Source organism: Botryllus schlosseri, chromosome 14, assembly GCF_051294905.1.
Source record: "Botryllus schlosseri isolate E-star chromosome 14, Bs_hap1, whole genome shotgun sequence".
NCBI classification, from domain to species: Eukaryota; Metazoa; Chordata; class Ascidiacea; order Stolidobranchia; family Styelidae; genus Botryllus; species Botryllus schlosseri.
The window spans coordinates 9,590,192-9,610,476 of NC_137249.1; the positions used below are offsets into that span (position 1 = coordinate 9,590,192).

A 20,285-nucleotide genomic window follows, 5' to 3' on the forward strand; every position below is an offset into this window, starting at 1 on the left:
TTTGCAGAGGTTATGATTCAGAATTTCAAGTAATCCGGGTTTGTTTGTAAGCGGTGATGTGCGGCTAGAGAGTGAGGCAGTGCCTCACCTGTCGTCAGGATGAGTAAAAGAAAATTGTGTCACCTTCAATGATTACAACACCGATAATTATGCGTATTTTCATTGATATTCATGAATGACTAATTTTGAATCATTTCCACATATAAAATCGCGTAGTTTACATATTTATTGTTAAAAATTATAGCGCCTAAGTAGAGGTTGGGCACAGACTGGCCAAGCCTCACCTGCAGTAGTGCAATTTATCATAAACAGCTCAGAATTTGTAATAACTGGTATCAATCGAATGCTATTGTCGCTCTGCTTCCGAAAATCTAAATATTAAGAACGTCAGAACACGATAACCCCCTGAAAATCGCTAAGGAATTTGATACGACGGTGTAGAGAAATATTGAACTGGTGAGGCATACTTGGTAGATGGTTTGCCTCACCCACTGTTAGCCAACAATCCGACAATCTCAGCGTATACGACACGTCATCGTCTTGGCAAACGGTAAACCGACGGTGTAGTTGCGACGGCCAACAGGTAGTGCAAAGCAGAGCAAATACATTACCCTACTGATAAATATGTATGTCTTTACCATCCATACATATACCTTCGACTGTGGATATGGGGATTGCTACCTTCTTGCGTAGCCAGCGTACGAGGAGTGCTAATGTGATGAGAAACAAGTCGCCAACTGAACCAGTTCGACTTTTGGATATCTATTTGTAAATCCGACTCTAAAAGGGTCAGTACCTTACCAACCATTACTCTCACCGCACGTCACTTGCGATGAGATGGGAATGTAGAGTATGTTCATTGCTCAACTACCGCAGTTCTTCTCCCAGTTTGCCACGGAGGCATCTGCAAAGGTGTGAAATCAATCATGATGTGGTGTTATTACGGCCACTGCTTTCTGTCGAGACATGCATTGTGATTTGGGACATGACTGATATCAAAATCCGGCCACGGCAACAACGCAGATCAATGCCGTCCCAGTTGTCTGATGCAAGGAATGTAGAAAGTCTGATGCAGTGTTGGACTGAGACGCGCTGGTCCTGAGATAGGTGGTCATTGGCCAAGTATGTGCTCCAGGGTTGGTGCGACTCACTGAGGGCACAAAATCTCAATTTCAATGTTTTGGTCCATCATTCATTATTATCAAGTTCATTGTTGAACACAATGATTTATAATTGATTGATGACCAGGCATCCATCGTTAGAACTGAAACATGTATGTGAACTCGATTCGAGAGTTCAATTGCAAATTTCTAACCCTCTGGGGGTAGGCCTACTTCATTGGTACCTTCCCCTAAATTTTAAAAGTCTTGAGTAAACCATGAGGAAGGAAACAACACGAAAAAATACGCATGATCAGGTTAAACTTCTCCAGCAAAATGGCGAAACACATGTATGCAATTATTATAGAGTCGCAATCAAAGGCTAAAAGAGCCGCATGCGGTCCGCGAGCCGCAGTTTGCACTCCCCTGGGATAGCGCAATTCGTCATAAACAGCTCTGAATTACAATTTATTCAAGACATGCCAAAACTCGTTGAAGTACAGGTAGAATATGAACGATCTGAAAGTACTCATGTAAGTATAGTTCAAAGAATTATATCAGGTTCAGACTTTTGCTTTATCGTTTTTTTCTCCAGCGCCCCTTTCAAAAATTGCCTGGGTATGGCGCCCACCGATTTTGAGGAGTGTTCTAAAAAACAATGGGTGAGTGGTCGAAGGTTTCGCGTTGGGACTTCACTATTAGACGACCTCGACTAATTAACGGTGGTTCGGTAGAATGAGGCAGCGCGCCTATCCTAAGCGGGAAACGTCGTAATATCCACCAAACTAGTCGAAACGGGTTGAATTTCGGAATTTGCGCGCGAGATATCGTCCCCACTCTACCACGATCGTCTGGAAAATCCAAGTATCAATTATCATATGTAAAATCATCATTCATCTATGTCCAGGTCCACCAATTTGACGTTTTGCTACATGGATGGGGCAAAACGCCTCCAATGGTTTTTACCCTGTTACACCCTCCTAAATATAGCATGTCGCTCAGTAACCGATAAATATTTAATCCCTATGTAGACCTATACATGCTCCTCCGCCTCATCATGGAGTACCGGATCTTTTATAAACAAATTTCATCCAGAAATGCCAACTGAATATGAAAGTCAAAAAACAAGTCGGGAGTTCTTGAAATATATCTTGTTTAGTCGGAGGGATAGCCTATATTCCTCGGCTGAATAGCCATTTTGAATGGCAGGGCGTGCTCCGAGTACTATTGTTCTACTATACAAGCATAAGCATATGTCGTTACCACACCATCTACAGCGAGGCCATTTTTCTTCAGCGCTCCTCTTACCGCCCCCCTGAGCCGAGCGCCCCCATTTCGCCCCTTGCATGAGCGTTTCCGTCCCCTTCAAAATCCAAAGCGCCCCCTGGGGGGGGGGGGGCGCTGGAGACAAGGTTAAGATCCCTGGTTTATCGGGTATGAAGCTACATATCCCGGTTTCTGAGGCGATTTAAGTTGAGTGATGCAAACCGCCAATAATATACTTTCTAAATGCAGAGGTGGTCAGTAACGAAGTACTTCTACTTTTTTGAAGTACTCAAGTAGTTTTCCTCTACTTATGGCACTTACTCAAGTAGATCTGATTTTCTCTACTTCTACTTCGTAATATTTCGTGATCTACTTACCTACTTTTCGCTATTTTCAGTTTGTCAAGTAGAAGTAGTGTAATCCCCCAATACGAAAGACAGCCTGAGGAATTTCGGGGCTGTTTTCAGGCAATACCAACATTTTAATATTCATAAAAGTCAAGTAAAGCCCGGAAATTTTGTTGCGCTTCGCGCACAGTAGCTTTGGATGGACGAATATGTTTTCAGTAAAGTATCAGTGAATATAATTTAGATACCGGATTGCTTGGTCTCGCTCACACCGCATTGTCGTCCATATCAAATATTTCATCACAGTAAATATGGTCCACCATAAAGTTTGAAACTACCGTTTCGCAATCTAGCAATTACCAATCATATCGTAATCGAGCAGCCCCTTACGTGTCTTGCTAATCTGGAAAATCCAGCAGTTTTGAACGTTACACCTGTTTTAGCAGATCACCTTTGAAGCTTTATGGACAAAAGACATGAAATATAGCTTCCGTTTTTTAGAGATGGTATTTGTATTTCACTTTCAATTACGAGTATCATACTTTGAGTTCCAATTACTTGCAGTTCTTTTGTCTGCAGAACATACATGTCGATGTCGAAGTATGAAAGCAAATGTAGTAATGCCTCTATTTTCCGAAAATAATAGCGACACTAGCCTATATAAAACTTTTACGATCCGCAATATTTGTTATCAACGTATACTAATCGCGCAAAGTGATAAAACCGTATGCGACAAAACTTTTACGTATTGCTCTTCGCCTAAACTTGGGGCCTTATAATGTGGGGTAGGGTGTCATGCCATAATATTCTCTAAAACGGGGTCTTCTTGTAAACAAAGGGTTTGTATCGCATTTTCATATCAATACTATAATTTACATCTCATGATGCGAAAATATGCTTATTCTGTCGGAAATTCATACCTTCCTGGGATGCATCAATACGAATCAAGCTTTCTGCACCTTCCGCATAGCTCAATTCGCAGCTTTTGACAGTCATGTAAACGAATTAAGACTGTTTTCAAAACTACGTACTTACTTGAGTAGATTTAAGGTCAATCAATTCTACTTCTACTTCAAGTAGTTTTAGATGGCTTATTGAAGAAGTACTTCTACTCGTACTTGAATAGATTTTTTCGTGGCTACTTCTACTTCTACTTGAGTAGTTTTCTTGACTACTTTGACCACCTCTGTCTAAATGACAATTTTTATGAATAGAAGTATGTTTCGAAAAGTTGCAGTAACAGCAGGCTTACATGAAGTAGATTGTAGAACATGATGTAGACTTAAGGAGACACTGCAAGTAGGTATAAACCTTCCAAATTATACTTTAAAAAGATTGAAGTACTCGTGCAACTACTGCCGTCCTAATTGTGCATGCAGTGGTAATAAATATTAAGGAAAATATCAAAGTTTGAATTTGTAGGACGTCATTTTCAGTCTTCTTGGACAGGATGGGTTTCATAGCGGGAGCTATAGACGCCCAGAAAAGCTCACAAAAATACTGTCGCTTGACGGATAGCCATGAACTAATTGGCAGTTCAATTATAGATAACGAAGGTAAAGGTTTACCATATTAATCTATAGTTCAATCTCTGTGTGACTATTAGATATTTTTGTGGAAGTATTTTCGGTAGTATATCTTTTGATAGATTCATAAAAATACACATATATCTACGCATAATATAGTTTAGTACCAAATTACTGTGTTCTATCATTGATGCAATCCAGTGCAATGAAATCTATGTGGCTCTCGGTCTTGTTAATTAAATTATCTATAATAACCTGCGAGAGCCTCTGGTACATGCGTTTACCACGGTCATTCAGACCCAACAATTCCAAATTCCATAAAGCCCACGTATGCGACACTGACAAACCTACACTACGTATGAAACATTCAAAAGTTTAACATGGCCTCCGACACTCCATGAAAGAGAGAGGCGCTGGCACAACATTAGCTTATCTCTTTAGTCGTTGTGTGTGTTGCTAATGCGTAGTGACGTTGTAGAAAAGAGTCAGCACTGTGAATCACGCACGCAACGTCCCGCTTCAATAATTTTGAACTTTGAGTTCAAAACAATGCGAAGAACGAATGTACGTACAATCGCACTCGCAACTTACCGGTGCACTGCGAGAATCATAAGCTGGATCATGCCGTTGCATTTATACATATATATTTTATGCTTGGCTTGGTTCTCGATCGTCGTTTTTTTAGAATTAGGTCAAAAGTGAAGTAATTGTACCCTATATAAGCCGACGTAGTGCTACAAACGTCAATGACTTACTCTACTCTCTCGGTGTCAGGTCGTTTCTGCTACTTTATACTATCGTTATATAGACAGGCTCAGTGAGGATCAGCATCAACACTCCTGTACATCGTTAGATACCATGGGTTCTGCAAGTATTGACCGTGTTAACCTGGCGTTATTCGGATTGGGAAGGATGGGTGCCATTCACCTAGAAAATATGGTGAAAAATCCAAGAGGTGTGTACTGATCAACAGACTGTTGATATACGATGTTGTTATGAATTTTCTACTATAGTTGCTGAAGATTACCCCTGACGAGTGTCAGCCGAAAATATTCGGGTTCATTTCAATATGAATATACTATTCAATGATTAACAGAAATAACATATATCTGTCTTTTATAAAAATGGTTCATATTCTGATGAGTAGGCTTCAAACATGCAACGTTACTCTTCAAGGTTGGTAGAATGATTCCCAAGCTAGTAGGTATATGCTTTTTAAATTTTTTACAAGTCCATCACGAAATTCCATCAAACAGATGTGTTGTCTGAACTGAACAGTGACTTGTCGTTCACTGTCAACAAGGAATTACGCTCTTGTGAAAGATCATGAACCAGGGATATATAGAACTCCGGGATGGCTGACTTCATTTTGGCCGTTACCTAAGTAGGTCCAGAAAGTTACCTGCAATCTGCCTCGAAACATCCACTTTTCTGCAAGCTAGCGATACAGCTGTTTCTAGAATAATGATCCTCACCCTTTTGCAGAATAGTTAGTGAGTAAGCTAGACATTCTTCCCATATCACAACCTTACTGCTGTATAGCCAACCTAGTAAAGTATGACACTGCTGTATAGCCAACCAAGTAAACTATGAAAACTCTGAATTTCAGTAAATCATGAATGTGTTTAATTTCTACACATCATATAATATGCATCAGGCCATAAATAACAGAGTGAATAACGAATAATATCAGCGTCTTCTACCTATTTACAAGCCATTGTCTGAAACCTTGCAGCTGGGAAGGGGGGGGGGGGGGCGGTAATAGGATTGATTAAATCAACCATTTCAATTAGCGTTAATCGACAATTACCATGAAGTATAGGGTTGCATTTAAAACAAACATGTTTAAAGCCAGGCCCTTGTATAAAACATACTTTTTTTAAGCGATGACGTCAAGAATATTCAACAGTGACGTCATATTGGATTGACATTGACAATTGAAAATATAGTGTGAATATAGCTCCTTTGACGAAATATATGTGCTATTGCTGTTGAACCAACTATTTTGAGGGTTCCAGCCATTCCATATTGATATTAGTCGGCTATATCGGGTGGTAATCGTCCGTAGGCTCATACAACACATGTTTTGGAAAGTATTTACACAATTATGGCATAATTTTACAACTTAAAAAGAATTTTTTTCAAAAGGCCTTTGTTTAAAACACTGTTTAAAGCATGTTTTAAACATTGTGTTTCTAACACAGTTTATTTTAAATGCACCCCTACCATGGAGCATTTCCAATAACGAAAAGATAGCACGGCCTGTAAGGACTCGAAATTGTGATAGCAGCATTGTCATCTTCTATGTCACTCAATGAAAGTTGATCAAGAAATCAACACACAATTGATACTTCTCTTCAGGTTCAAATGCAGCCTGGGGGGGGGGTAGAAGTTTGGTACATATCATTATCAATTTGAGAAGCATTCGGTAGACCCAGTTGTTGAATTCAGCTGATATTTTGTTCACCGAGCAATAGATTCATGACCGCAGTGAAGAAATTACAACCATGGCTTAACGGTACATCACGAATGGGCGTCCTGAAGCATTTCATGCCATTTATCAGTTAAGAAATATTCAGTATCATTGTCTTGCAGATTTTCCGATAGAGCGATAGATGATTCCATGTCAAAAAAACATCTCGGTGAGGAGGCACGAGATCCAAATATTCAGGTTGTGGCCACCTTTGCCAAGATTTCAATTGGATGTGCCCAGTATAATATATCAGGATATCCACTGCTGACGTGATGCAAATGCTGGAACATCGCGTTTGTTTTTCCGGAATCTGCAACAAAAATGAACAAATGATGTATTCAGAGACACAAATTACCCTCAAGAATATATATATAGATGTATGCAGAGTTGTTCTATAGTGAAGAACTTCTACTTCATTGTAGTACTCAAGTACGTGTTGCCTATTTTCGAAGATAAATCTTGTAAATTTGAAGCAGCCATCTCCAAACTCAAGTACCTTGCAGGCATTTCACTTTCTACAGCTACTTGAGGAAGTTTAAATACCAGTACGCCCGGGAATTCAACTATTACTTGAGTAGCAACGCAGACTACTTTAACCACATCAGGATTAATGTAAATCGCTCATTTAATAACGTATTACTAGAATCAGCCTAACTTACCTTTGGCCGACCGAGGAGAGCTCCAATGCATTATTGCGACGATTTGACGAAACCTTGCAAATTGAAAGCAATCCTCAGAGTTTTCTCTTCCTTCGTCGTACAGGCCTATAGCCTATAGGCTATAAGTGTTTATATGGTAAAGACTGGCCGTATCTCAGGGTCGTATCGTGTCCTGACGATTGTGTTGGCTTATCCATTCAAGGGAGTGGGCATCTTCATGGCTTCAGTAAGAGCAAATGGTCAAAAAATGTTGTGGCCATATACTGTACTGGAAGTCAGCCATTGGCAGTTCACAACAGTGCATTTCTGTTGAAGTATAATTCCAGTACTGTAGCATTAAGGTGCCATTCATTAACAAACATATAACTGTCTTGATTTACTAGACATGTAACTGATGAATAGTATCTGTAACAAGAGATTGGATTCAAAAGTTGTTATGGACACTTACAACTGCAACGACCTTGACGTGTTGTGTTTGTATTAGATTCAAATGTTTGGTTATCCTTAATTGAAATGCCTCTTGAATCTTGCACATCGGTAGTGTACTCAGTGGCTCCAATTCTTACTAAGAATAATCAAGCAATGATCTGGAATACCAGTAAGCCTGCAATAGGCTACCAGCACTACCTGCATATTCACATATTAATCTATAGCACAAGATCTTAACTGACGAAGATCCCTCCTAACGGTCGCCTTAATAGCTCACACGGCACAGTGTAAATGTACACTTGTACTTGTACAATGTACAGCCTTGGATGGTATGGTGACATACATTCGCATAACATACCGGTAAATGAAAAACATACCGCAAGGCGTAATCTAAATCATACTGCGGATATCAATGTTAACGTTAATTATTCTACATTTTGTTATTTTCTCACGATTATCAGCGCAGCAAAACATGTTACATAAGATACTACAGAAGCAGAGATATTCCGAAGCCGAGTAAATGACCGGTACACCAAAGATATTACGCTAAACGTACCGGGATTCCAACCCGGCGTACCGGCATACCGTTAAATTGCTGCTGAAGGAATAGGGCTTATACCGCAAAGTTTCAGACTACCTGAACATCTCATAACCTAGTTAACCTATAGCTTTATATAAGAACATGAACATGAATATTATATGCCCCTACCGCTCTCAAAAACTTGAAATTACACACAGATGAAGCGGCTGACTGGAACGTGCATCAAAACTGAATGCGTGAATCCGGACCTACTTAGGTAATGCCGCGATGACGCAATTGACGCAGTCAGCCATCCCGGAGTTCTATATATCCCTGTCATGAACATACCTAAATCGTATCTATATTTGTGTACAACATGCAAAAAGTGACTCATCACTGATGAATTAATGAATCAACAAGTGTAAATACATGTTGATCAGAGAACACAGTGTCCTAACTAATAATTGAGTCGTTTGTTGTACTCTATACGTTTGGACTTACTAGTCTGTATTTTGTTCTATATGACATGACTGATTTATTTTATATGGATACATTTATTTCAGTGAATCTTTCCTACCTGGTTGATGTTGATGTCAAGAAAGCACACTCAATGAAGGCCGACTATTACCTCGATAATACCAAAATACTCTCCAATGAAGATTGTGACGTTGTATTCAATGATAAAATGTGAGTTCCCCCTTTTAGCTTGTTGAACTGCCCCAGACAACAAATCATGTACTGTACTATTCTACTGTTGTCCATGGCTATCCTTTATTGTATGTAACGTTTTCAGGATCCACGGAGTAGTGATTTGTACTCCGACTGACACACATATATCTCTGTCTTTGAAAGCTATCAGGGCAGGTGAGTTAGTTTTGTGATGGTGTGTGTACTTTGGTGATGGTGTGTGTACTAATGTAGAGTATTAGTATTGTAAAAGTCCTTAACACTGTAATTCCTCATCGCCATGTCCCTCAACCACAGGCAACAGGATTAATGGATTTGAGACTCGTATTAAAGTCCAAAGCCAGAATTCATTTGAACCATGTCGAATTCCCAGTCCAAACCCATATGGGGTAATCGCTGATTTGAAGGATGGTGAACGAATCCTTAGTTCACTTTCAGTAGTAGGCTAACTCAGACGTCATATCTGCTGGTGGTTAGGTACTGCTTACTTACCCGCCGCTCTATGGCGTTTGTTTTCGATGTGAGTGATGAGTATAGGGACAACTCCCACTAAGATCGACATTTGATTGGTAGTTGTGTTTCACGCCCATAGGCAGGCCATATGCGCGCAGATAGTAGCACTACAGCTGTAGTTTTTAGAGTGTATACTTTTTCTTGTGTGGATCAATGCATTACTTTCAAGGCAAGGGCGTTCTTTGTGAAAAACCGCTGGCGTTGACAATCGAATCAACGATTCAATGTTACGAAGAGGCCGAAAAATACAAAGTACCTCTTCTGTGCGCTTTTAACAGGCAAGAGTACAGTGATTCTGCCGTTTGTTGATTGGGCGTGCCTGCCACCGCTTGGAACGAGCTCCGACTGGATTGATCCAGTTTTGATTAGCTCAACGAAAGAACTTTTTTCACAAATATGTGGTGATAATAAGATGAAATAGGTGTTTACTGGTGTGGAAAAACTGGTACGTTTGCTGCGTGTCGCGACCTGCTGACGTTGTCAGGGGATGCAAGGCGTGTCCGCAGCGAACGTATTCATCAAAAACAATATCATTGTAACGTAGTTGATGTTTATCTGGATGCTCGGTATTATATTTTATCTCTGTGACTAGACTATATCCGGTAAAGCGTTAATTATCACACAAACAACACCAGCTGAAACACCCCAACGAGTATCTCTTATAATCCTCGCGCACCCCATGGCGGGGTGGATGTGTAAACTTAGTGAAGTGTACTGTACATATCAGGCGCAATGTCAGGTTGTGTCAGTGAATAAACTTTTGCCGCGCATATTAAAGTTCATTTTCCGCCTTACGAAGGCTTCAGATGCGTCATTAGTAAATTTTCGGCCGGCCCGTATATATCGTAACATGTAATTCGTTTCCGTTCAAATCGATTGTGAAGTCAATATTTGTTTCTCAGTAGCTGAGTGAAATGTTCCGAATTAATTACCGCAATGAATATTTCGGCCTCAAAATACGATGAACTTTTAAACTGCGGCAGTTACGGAGCGGTTGCTGTAGTGAAAAACACTGCAAGGCGCAACGTGACCCCGTGTTCTCGAGAGCTTCTATCGTGTTTTGGGTCTAGGCATGAAATGTCGTTGCAGGTAGTACCGCTATCATTATTTCTAAGGGTTGACCCAGTTGCAAAGTATTTACAAGGACGCCGAATGTTAACGGGGATTTATTTACCAAACAGCTTCGCGTGGCTTCCACTGTCGCTAAGCCAACGCCCATGTCTAGGTTAGATCAGGGTCACGGTTTGTTTGCATATATCAGGGATATCTAGATATCCCTGGCATAGATGTGGCGTAAACGGTAAAAAAGTCGTCAGTTGCTATCGGAGCGTTACTGGTTGGGAATCATCCCTTACCCAAACTGCTCTGAATAATCCGCCGAAGCTCCCCGCTTTAGCGATGAAATAACGCGCGAAACTGCATTAGCATTCTGTGTTCGCCGCGATCGATGCGATCTTATACGGTACATTGCGCTCACGCTGAAACTGCTGCACTTCGATTTCAGTTCCGCAAAAGCGAAATCATCAAGTCCATACTCCGTAATGACAATGACATACCTCATACAGATTAATAGCATACCAATCCCAAGTAGGCAAGCCGTCATCAGGACTCGTACCGGGCCACGGTCAAGGTGAAAATTCGCGCGCGCTGTCGCACACTGACGAACTTCGAAACACGAAAAGCGCGCCGTCTTTATTCCGTGCTCATTCGCCCATTTCTGACCCAGGCGATTCGATCCCCAACTGAGAGACCTCTACGAGAAGCGGCATGTCGTCGGCGGAGTGCAGAGTATCAAGACGTGCTCGCGGGATTCTCCAAGGCCGCCGATGTCTTACATCAAAATTTCTGGTTCGTATGAGCGCCTGCGTTGGTGTGTTACCGTGGTGTCGAGAGTACGGCGTGTCTTTGCAGGTGGGATATTTCACGACTGTGCGGTCCACGATCTCGACGTACTGAGGTGGATGGTCGGGGAAGAGCCTGAGAGTATATATTCAGTCGGTAAGATGAAATCGCGGTTGCCGCGCGGTTTATCCGATCTGAAGACAGATTGTAGTTTGCAATGGAGATCACGAATGAAGCTTGATTATGAAGCAGCCTGTTAGAAATTTCGCTGCTTTTCTTCAATTCCTGCAGTCTGCGAGTTTTACCACATTCCATACTCGCGAATTGAGTCATGATGGCGGAGAATAGTTTTGAATAAGGCGTGGTAGGCGTGTTGGTCACGTAATGTAGGCCTACATTCTAGTTGCCCAACGTTTCAGCATGCGACGCAATGCAAAACGACAGTTTGGCAATTTGCATGGGGCACTTGGACATTTGAATTTATAACCCCAAAACCAGCCCTAACCCAGATGTGGTGAAAGTAGGCGTAGAAGTAGTGATGTGCCCCTGTCAATTTCGACGCGATATCCAAGTACGTAACAAAGAAAGTGGTTTTGCTTAGAAACTGAAAGCTTGAATAAATAGTCTATAATCATAACCACTGGAGTGAGTGGTGCCAGTAAGCCAAACTTGCTCGAAACTCCGAAAATATACAAGTGCTCTGTCCTAACCCAAACACTAACGCCTATATTAGCGATAGCTCTCATCCTAACCAAACCCCATGTTCTGTCGCGTGCAATTGTGCCGCATGCTGATACGTCCACGGTCCGGATGTTCTATTATATGGCAAAACGAATCTTCTCCAACTGCGTGAAACAACTTGAGTACTTTTTGGAACTATTGTTTTTGTATTAGTGTTAAAAGTGCTTTTTCTGTCGTTTGGGTAAAATTTTCGACTTCCGTACTTGAATGGCGTAATAAATACTACTTCGACCATACCTTGCTAGCGCTGCGCTGTTATCAGCGCGTTCGCATTCTTTCGTGTTATTGCAGCCCACGCGCACATCCCCGAGATAGCGGCGCTGGACGACGTCGACACGGTTTATATCGTTCTGAAGTTTCCCAACGGCGTAATAGCCCACGTCGACCTTGCGAGGGACTGCCAGTACGGCTACCACCAAACCTGCGAGGTAACTCGAAATATGTAGGTGCGGCTTTGCGAGCTGGTGCTTAGACCTTTGATCCCGATATGTTCAGGCCAATTGCCCCTTTGTGCCTACTCTAGGGTTTTAATCATCGCGTCTGGGAAGTCGACTTCTGTTTGAATTTTCTCAGAATACGCTTTATAGGTTATGGTTGAAGAATATGATTTCGCTTCAAAACGACCACTACCATGCAGGTATCACTGTGGCAGTTGCCAGTAATCTTGGAAACGGTCGGAACTTTGATGGAAATGAGTACTGCGCACATTGATTAAAGTACTCGAATCCGATCGAGTACTAAGAACTGATTTATTAGAGTACTGAAACTGTACTTTCGATACGTTTTCCCATCGCATTGACCTTGCAACCTCGATTGGTCGTATAACGGAATCGGAAACACGTACGAAACTATACGCAAAGCGCCAATGACATTTCTGTGAAGTCGTGGTTACTCCACGGCATGGGCGCAAAGTGCAATGAAATAGGCGCGGTCGAAAAGAATACCAAATTGTCTTTACAAGTGTTGAGCTTGCATTACTTTCTTTGTGGTTGCATAAAGGGTACGTATCTGAACTTTTCGTGTCGTCCACGCTTTGATGGCGTCGTAAACGGCTGATACTAGAACACACGACTCGACTGGGAAGCCTATTATACACAATTCGGAATGGAGCAATCAGCATGAACTTGTCGTGACCCAAGTTGCAATCTGTCGAACTGAAAAATTACTCGTTTGCGTATTAGCGTTCGGCCCATACTCGCAAGACGCCCCGAAAGCGTGTCGCGCACGTGATCGGCCGTCGCCGGTGTTTGTATACCGTTGCTTTTTCGCCGTTAGCCGACAGTCCGCGACGGTCGCATCGCCCGGGGTCGGCGCGAACAAACCATTGCCTTCCGTGAACTTTGAAGCTTCTTTTCCCCGGCAGATATTCGGCGAGAGAGGCAACATCATGAGTGATAACCCGCCACGCTCTGCGCTGCATTTCGCCGGTAGCGGCGGCGAAACGAACGACGTCATCCACTTTTCGTTCAAGCAAAGATACGCGGCCGCCTACGCGGAGGAGATCGCGCACTTTCTACAGTTGTTGCGCGGTACGTTTGATGTGCCGTTGGATTATTGAGGGTCTGTTTATTTAGGCAAAGTTCCGTCATTTTGTAGTACGTCCTCGTCTAGTCGTCTGATGTTATCTAAGCCGCGTACATCGGCTACGAATACGTCGCGCGCAGCCCCACATATGTGTCGTGTGCATGGCTTGTGTAACCGAGCGTATGTCAGGAGTGTGTGCTTGTACGCTTCAGAGCAACATTCTCTCGGTTCCCGCTTTGGAACTGAACTGTTCGTGAAATTTACTATGGGAGTACCGCCGATGTGCGGGCGAAGCTCCCTGCTTTTCAGGTTACCTGTCCGAATTAAAATCCAGATATGCAAGTCCTAATTCCGATTCGGCTAAAATCTTTGGATCCAAATCCACGGTAGTAAGTCTCTTAGCCTGAGTTAAAAGGATTCTGAGTCGACGGTAATAGCAGGACTTATGACGCCACGGTAGTTTAAATGACTTTTGGAAAATTCAAAGACTCATCATTCAGGCATCCTCAAACAAAATGATGCCGGTTACACTTCATCAATAATAGCTTGGTATATATTTACCGTACCCATTTTATAGCACTGAGTGTTAAACTGACAATACTCCGGGCGGATCACTGCTTGACACTAATGTCTTTTCCATGGGAATGTATAATTGTATACAGCCTCGCGCTACACGTGTTGGCTGTTGCGGTACGGCCATTTGCGATTTCAAGGGATTTATTGATCGAAACGGTATTTCTCATTGATAACATAACTCTCTGTGGCCAGGGTAGCATCATTTAGGTACTCGAAAAGATCATTCATCACTACTCGAATCATTACAATACATACCCGGTACCACGCAGGCGCCGATCTTGGCCATTTTCCCATCGATTGAATTTCGCGTGACAGCTGACGAAATCTTAGACTCATCGGCAACCCCACGCCTGTTTTAGGAGACGCCACGGAGTGCTGCGTGAAGCCGAAAGACACCTTGCGCGCTACTTTCCTCGCCCAAGCCGCCGAAGACTCCTGGCGCACGGGTGGAGTCGTGGACTTGAAGGAGCACTTCAAAGTGGTTTTTGGGGACCAATGCGAGAACCCTCTCTTGTAGTGAGGACTGTGGCTCGACTAGAGGATAGGCCTCGCTTTCTTTTCTACTTATGAAATTGAGAGTATTTCGATTATGTACACATAGGTGTGGCTAATTGCTTTCGCTTACATTGCAACCGTTTAATGCCATATTGGCATGCTTATCTGTGTAGCAATGGAAGGGCGAATGGCGTATATGATTTGAAGTTGACTCTACTTCTGTGGAGGATTTCGCGGCATTACATACGTTATGGCAATACTCTAATTTTTATATTGGAAAATGCTGACTATATATTTCTAATTCTACTTTTTGTACTTCGTCAACTCCGCAATCCAGAATTTTGTCTATTGTACTTGATTGGTGTATTGTCTTTTGCATGCTCGGGGTAAGTGCTTGAGTTTTACGCTCGCGAGCTATCGTCGAACTTGTCAGAAGTTGATACAATCTGATATAAATGATTCTTTACGATTGTGAATCTTCCGTGTAGTTATCGAGCTTTGTCGCTTGGGGTAATCCAGTGCTGATATTCTGCGATCCGTGTTGTGGTGTATCAAAATACAATATCCTTGATTCATATGTCTTTTCCGAATTGCGAGCTGTCTGATCGAAAATTGCTTTACTTGTGACACGTGCTGGCATACTACAGGGATGGGTATTTTGATTAACCCTCGCGGAACAGCGTAGCCAGTCGTTTTCAGTCCCGAAAATTTGGATATGGGAACTAATTTCATCAATATACTTCTCCATCCAAACTTCATCTTGGCTGCGCTCTCCGTCAAGTACGAGTTAGATTAGGTCGTGAACGGGCCTAGTCTGTAGAACATTACGCTAAAGGAGGAAAGGGACAGACTTATTCGCTATCAAACGGCCGATGAGGTTCAATGCATGGACGGATTCTGTCAAAATGCCGATGGTATGCTCGTTGGTATTTTGTATGCGCCAGAGCCTCCGATAACTAAAAGTTATCGTAGGCCCCGAACGCGCACCGCGGAACAACGTAGCACACAAATGAGAGTGGTTTCAACTCAAAGCGCAAAGACCTTGTACCGCGCGTGCAGCAATGTAAGCTATATTATATATAAATTAGAAATTCTCTGATCAGGCTGTTATGATCTCCCGATCTCATCACAGCTTAGTTCTACACTCCTTAGTTCTACACTCCTGTTCAGTGCTCACTGCTCACCTTATTACTTGAGTTTATATTGTGAGGACATACTGATGAACCTCGTGAACACAAACCGGATGCCGGTTCGCAGTACCCACATCGCTTAACCCGAGCGCACTCACAATCAGTGTGGTATTCGTTCTCACATTGCAAGTAATGTTTCGAATTTCCACGTACACCCCGACGAGCGGTTGCGAGAATTTTACATCGCCAACAATTTAATTTTAAGGTATTCCACGCCTCACGTTGCTTTCAAATAATGAGGAGGCCAAATCACAATATGCGAGGTATAGAATAAATATAAGATGCCCAAGATAACGCAAACCTGTCACTACGACTACAAGCACTCCAACGTCTCGTGTGAAAGACCTGTGTTTGTCAATTATCAGTCGAGAACTTCTGTTCGGTTTGACTAAGAACTGTGGGATAGGATGGTGATTGGTGGTGCTGTCGCAGTTATTAAACCTTTGAGGAAATAGATTTCATCTTGAAGTTTCAAAATCGCATTTTTTCCAACGTTTGCTGTGCGGTTCTGTAACTAAGAGCATGGTAGACCTAGATACAAAAACGAATAGAAAAATATAGGTCTGGATCGGTGGCCAACTGGCCATGGCCAACCTGCGGTCGTTGAACAAAAATCTTTAGGCCGTCTACACATAATTGAAATAGCGTGTGTAGTGTACTGTGTAGGCGACCGTCAGCACGCAATGTGAATTAAATAATTGAATTGAGATCTCTAAATAATTTGGGATTAAACTTGAACATTTTCTTCTCGTTTCGCGCTATGTGCAACTACCATATCGACGATGCATGCAGTCGAAAAACGTTTCGCGATCAGACACTAACTGCAGTATTTGGCATGCCCAATAGCTTTTCATAACATTATTCAGCATTAATATAACATTAATATCTATGCTCATTGCTCACTCACTCACTCACTGCTCATAGTGCGCCAGCGGAGGCGCTCTGTTCTGCAATGAGAAACTTCTATGTGCAGTGCAAGGATTTCATAGGAAAACAGTGATCGCCACAAACACCACAAGGGCTGTCCGCGGCGCGAAGACCGCAGTGCTGAATTTAACGAGGATAAGTGTTGGAGGTTTATTCAGGCTCCTCGTCGCCATCCCATCCGTATAAGCGGTGTCTTATAAAAGCCTATAGAAGTTTCCCATGCTACAACTCGGCAACTACGGAATAAAAGATAAGAAGATTGGCCTGGCGTAAACGATCATAGTAGTCGACAAAACACCATGAATACCACAAACAACTATATGGAAGCGCCTATAAGTGGGTCATTATGGCTGCCTGCTGCAGCCGTATACGCTATATCTATAAAAAAATGCGTCCGCGTGAATAATAAATAGATTGAACATGAATACCCTTGGTCTGTATGATAGATTTCTACAAAACCTTGACTGAATCATACAAATATTCGATACAAAATTTTGGTTTACAGCGAAGCGATATGAAGAAATGTTATATTGGAGAAAAACCGAAATACACTCTAGAATATCATATATTAGAAGATTTCAAATAATAAATAATTTGGAATGTCCCCGCTGAATAACCAGCAGTCTTTTTGTACCCGTTTGCAATCACGTCTAGCTCTCTTCAATGGTTAGCCAACAGATACATAGGCTACCGTAGATTTTATGCCGCTGACAAAACACGCAATCCTTCGATCCCTTACAAATAGGTAACAAAAATACTCAGGTGTGCTCAGTCACATTGAACTTGTGCAGTATTTAGTTATTTTGGGTGAGATAAGTCCATTAGATAAGAACATATAGGTACCATTATTTCCAACTAAAAAACAAAATTGTAAATTCTGACAGACCCGGGCTCGGCTCATTCACTTTCGGCCACAAAAGCAATTTTGCGGCCGAAAGTGCATGAGCTCCGCAGGTTCGTCGATTGTAGTCGATCCGTCGCCAGAAAACAACTTCCGTCAAAAGGTTAACTTTGTCACACTTATACCTTTATCCAGTCATTAAAATATTGGGGTAGATCAAAGATGAAGTGATTTCATGAAAAAAGCGGTATGATTCGGCCTTACTTTCTGAGTTTTTAGAACTTAGTGGAAACAATTTACGTGATCGAAATAATGAAGTTCACAAAGCATTCAATTGGAAACAAGCTTGAATAATGCATAAAATTATGATGAAATCAAAAGATATTTTATCTAGGTTCACTGTACTGATTTCGGTTAAGTTGCAGCCGATTTGTTGGCTACCCTTTTCGCCTCTAAAAGAACATTCACCAGTCTCTGCGGAATTCGCCGCCAACGTCTTGAATTAAAGGGAACAGTGCAGCTGCAGGATTATCAAGATGTAGCCTATGACAGTATGTGTCTGAGTTCAGACTACTCCAAGTCCTTTCGGCACCTTCCTATCTTTTCATTGTATCGCAGTCTTGTAGTGTTTTGAAATGATTAAATCGTTAATAAAAACTGGTATCTGCTGCATCCTACCGACAGATGGTTAATTGTTTCGTTGCTGGGGATAGTCTATTATACATAGGGTTTCGTTTAAAACGAAAATCAATTTGAAACAAGCATGTTTAAAACAAGGGCCTTGTTAAAAACATGTTTTTATTTATTTTACACCATGACGTCAAGAATATTTATTGTGACGTCACGCTGGATTGGCATTGACAATTGAAAATATAGTGAGAATAAGGCTCATAAACAGACCAAAAATAACTTAAACCAGGACTACATCGTTATGCAGCATTTTTACGGTTGGCGGTCATTATCATCAGAACACCCATTTCATACCAATGATCTATATCTACTTGCTAAAACTGTTGAACCGACGACGATTTCGAGGGTCCCAGCCACCCCACATCGTATACGTCGACTATTACGGGTGTAGAGTGTCCTTAAGCTCATACTACATGGTTTTCGGACGTATTTACACAATTATGGCATAATTAGACAACGCTTGAAAAAAAAATTTTTCAACGGGCATTTGTTTAAAACACTGTTTAAAACATGTTTTAAAACACCGTTTGTTTGATATGCAGCCGATTTACGATATCTTATGCTTATAGTATGCTTATAGTTCAGTTGGAATCAATGTCGCTATGAATTTTACGGATAAACAGTGGTTCGTAAACCTACAGCACACTTACGCCGATCCGAAAGCCTTCGCGGTACATTACATTTTAGCAGGGACATAGAAACTACCACAATGCACATATAATACATTGCTATAGATTACTGGTGCACAAAATTATCCGTGCATAAACGTAATGTTAAAAGAGCAAAACTATTGGAATATAATTTTCACTCAAAACGAAGATAAAATGAATATTTACAATAGATCAGTGTGACTTTTGCTGTTGTTTCAGATATCAGTTCAGAGATGCGAGGCTTCACCTTGGTTGTTGTTGTTGTTGTTGTTCCGTTTCAGCTTTTCGAAAATGTCCTCCAAGGACGCCTACATGTCCTCATTTTCGGCAATTCGTCCTCCTTTACAGCTTCTAGCCCGAGCAGTGGTTCCCAACCTTTTTGTCTTCATTCTCCACTTCAGATTTATTCCGAGTCTTCATTCCCCACCAGGACCATAACAGCTCTTTGTCAGCCCCGCCAAAAAAACGTTGGTCTTGGGCCCCCAGAACCCCCTCAACAGCCCCGCTGAGCCTGTACGATTTTCTCTGCAAATTATCATCTGCATTGAGTCTAATGTTTAATGCGTCGCCTTACTTCGACTAAACGCGCGAAGCGCGAAAAATTTATATAATTCGTGTTTGAATCGGCCAATATAATCAGGAATTACAAGTCTCCATTTCTATAAATTATACGTATTTTCGTGGGGAAGGGTACCCAATAATCAGATATTCGGCAATATTAAATCGCGCACCCAGCGCGAAAATTATTTGAAAAAGTGGCATAAATTAAAAAAAAATACTTTAATTTATGTTAATTCGCGAAATAATTTTGGGCCCCTTCGAGCTCGCTTCGCCCCAATTGGGGCGTTAGGGGTGTGGCAGTTACGATCTTGTTCCCCACTACCCAGCACTTTTGTCATCTCAGAGCTACTTGCTGGTTTGACTACACAAGACAAACAGCCACACCAGTAGGCAAGAAAATCGCCTATAACTGCAACATAAAACGTATTGTGAGCCGATACCAGTACCGCTCAAAATTTCGCGAAGGTGTTATTTCACGTCAAACCAGTCGTGCTGGATGCGTTTGTGACGCAATGATTGGCCATCCAGAGTTAAAAATGAGGTTTTGTGTACAACACGCAATATAATTTTCGATACATACATTCCAGAGCAGTTGACTGGCAACATTAATTGCGCATGTGTCTCCGTGAATATGGAGACTGTCCTGTATATAATTTTGAACAAATGCGTCTATTCCCCACCAGAAACCATTCAATTCCCCACCAGTGGGGAATTCCCCACCGTTTGGG

At 41.9% G+C, this 20,285-nt stretch overlaps 1 protein-coding gene and 1 long non-coding RNA gene across 2 annotated transcripts; one reads left to right on the forward strand and one right to left on the reverse strand.

The window, feature by feature from the left end:
• Positions 1-4,836: 4,836 nt before the first annotated feature.
• On the forward strand, positions 4,837-15,273 carry LOC145455193 (inositol 2-dehydrogenase-like). Its single transcript, XM_080333151.1, has 9 exons — positions 4,837-5,194; positions 8,884-9,007; positions 9,114-9,184; positions 9,690-9,798; positions 11,247-11,368; positions 11,432-11,518; positions 12,395-12,531; positions 13,467-13,632; positions 14,563-15,273. Exons 1-9 carry the CDS (start codon positions 5,098-5,100, stop codon positions 14,718-14,720), a joined length of 1,071 nt encoding a protein of 356 aa, XP_080189277.1. The 5' UTR covers positions 4,837-5,097; the 3' UTR covers positions 14,721-15,273.
• Positions 5,969-8,664, reverse strand: LOC145455194 (uncharacterized). Its single transcript, XR_013920288.1, has 2 exons — positions 7,372-8,664; positions 5,969-7,022 (listed from the first exon to the last, which is right to left on the reverse strand). It is a non-coding gene; the product is annotated as an uncharacterized LOC145455194 (long non-coding RNA).
• Positions 15,274-20,285: the final 5,012 nt, after the last annotated feature.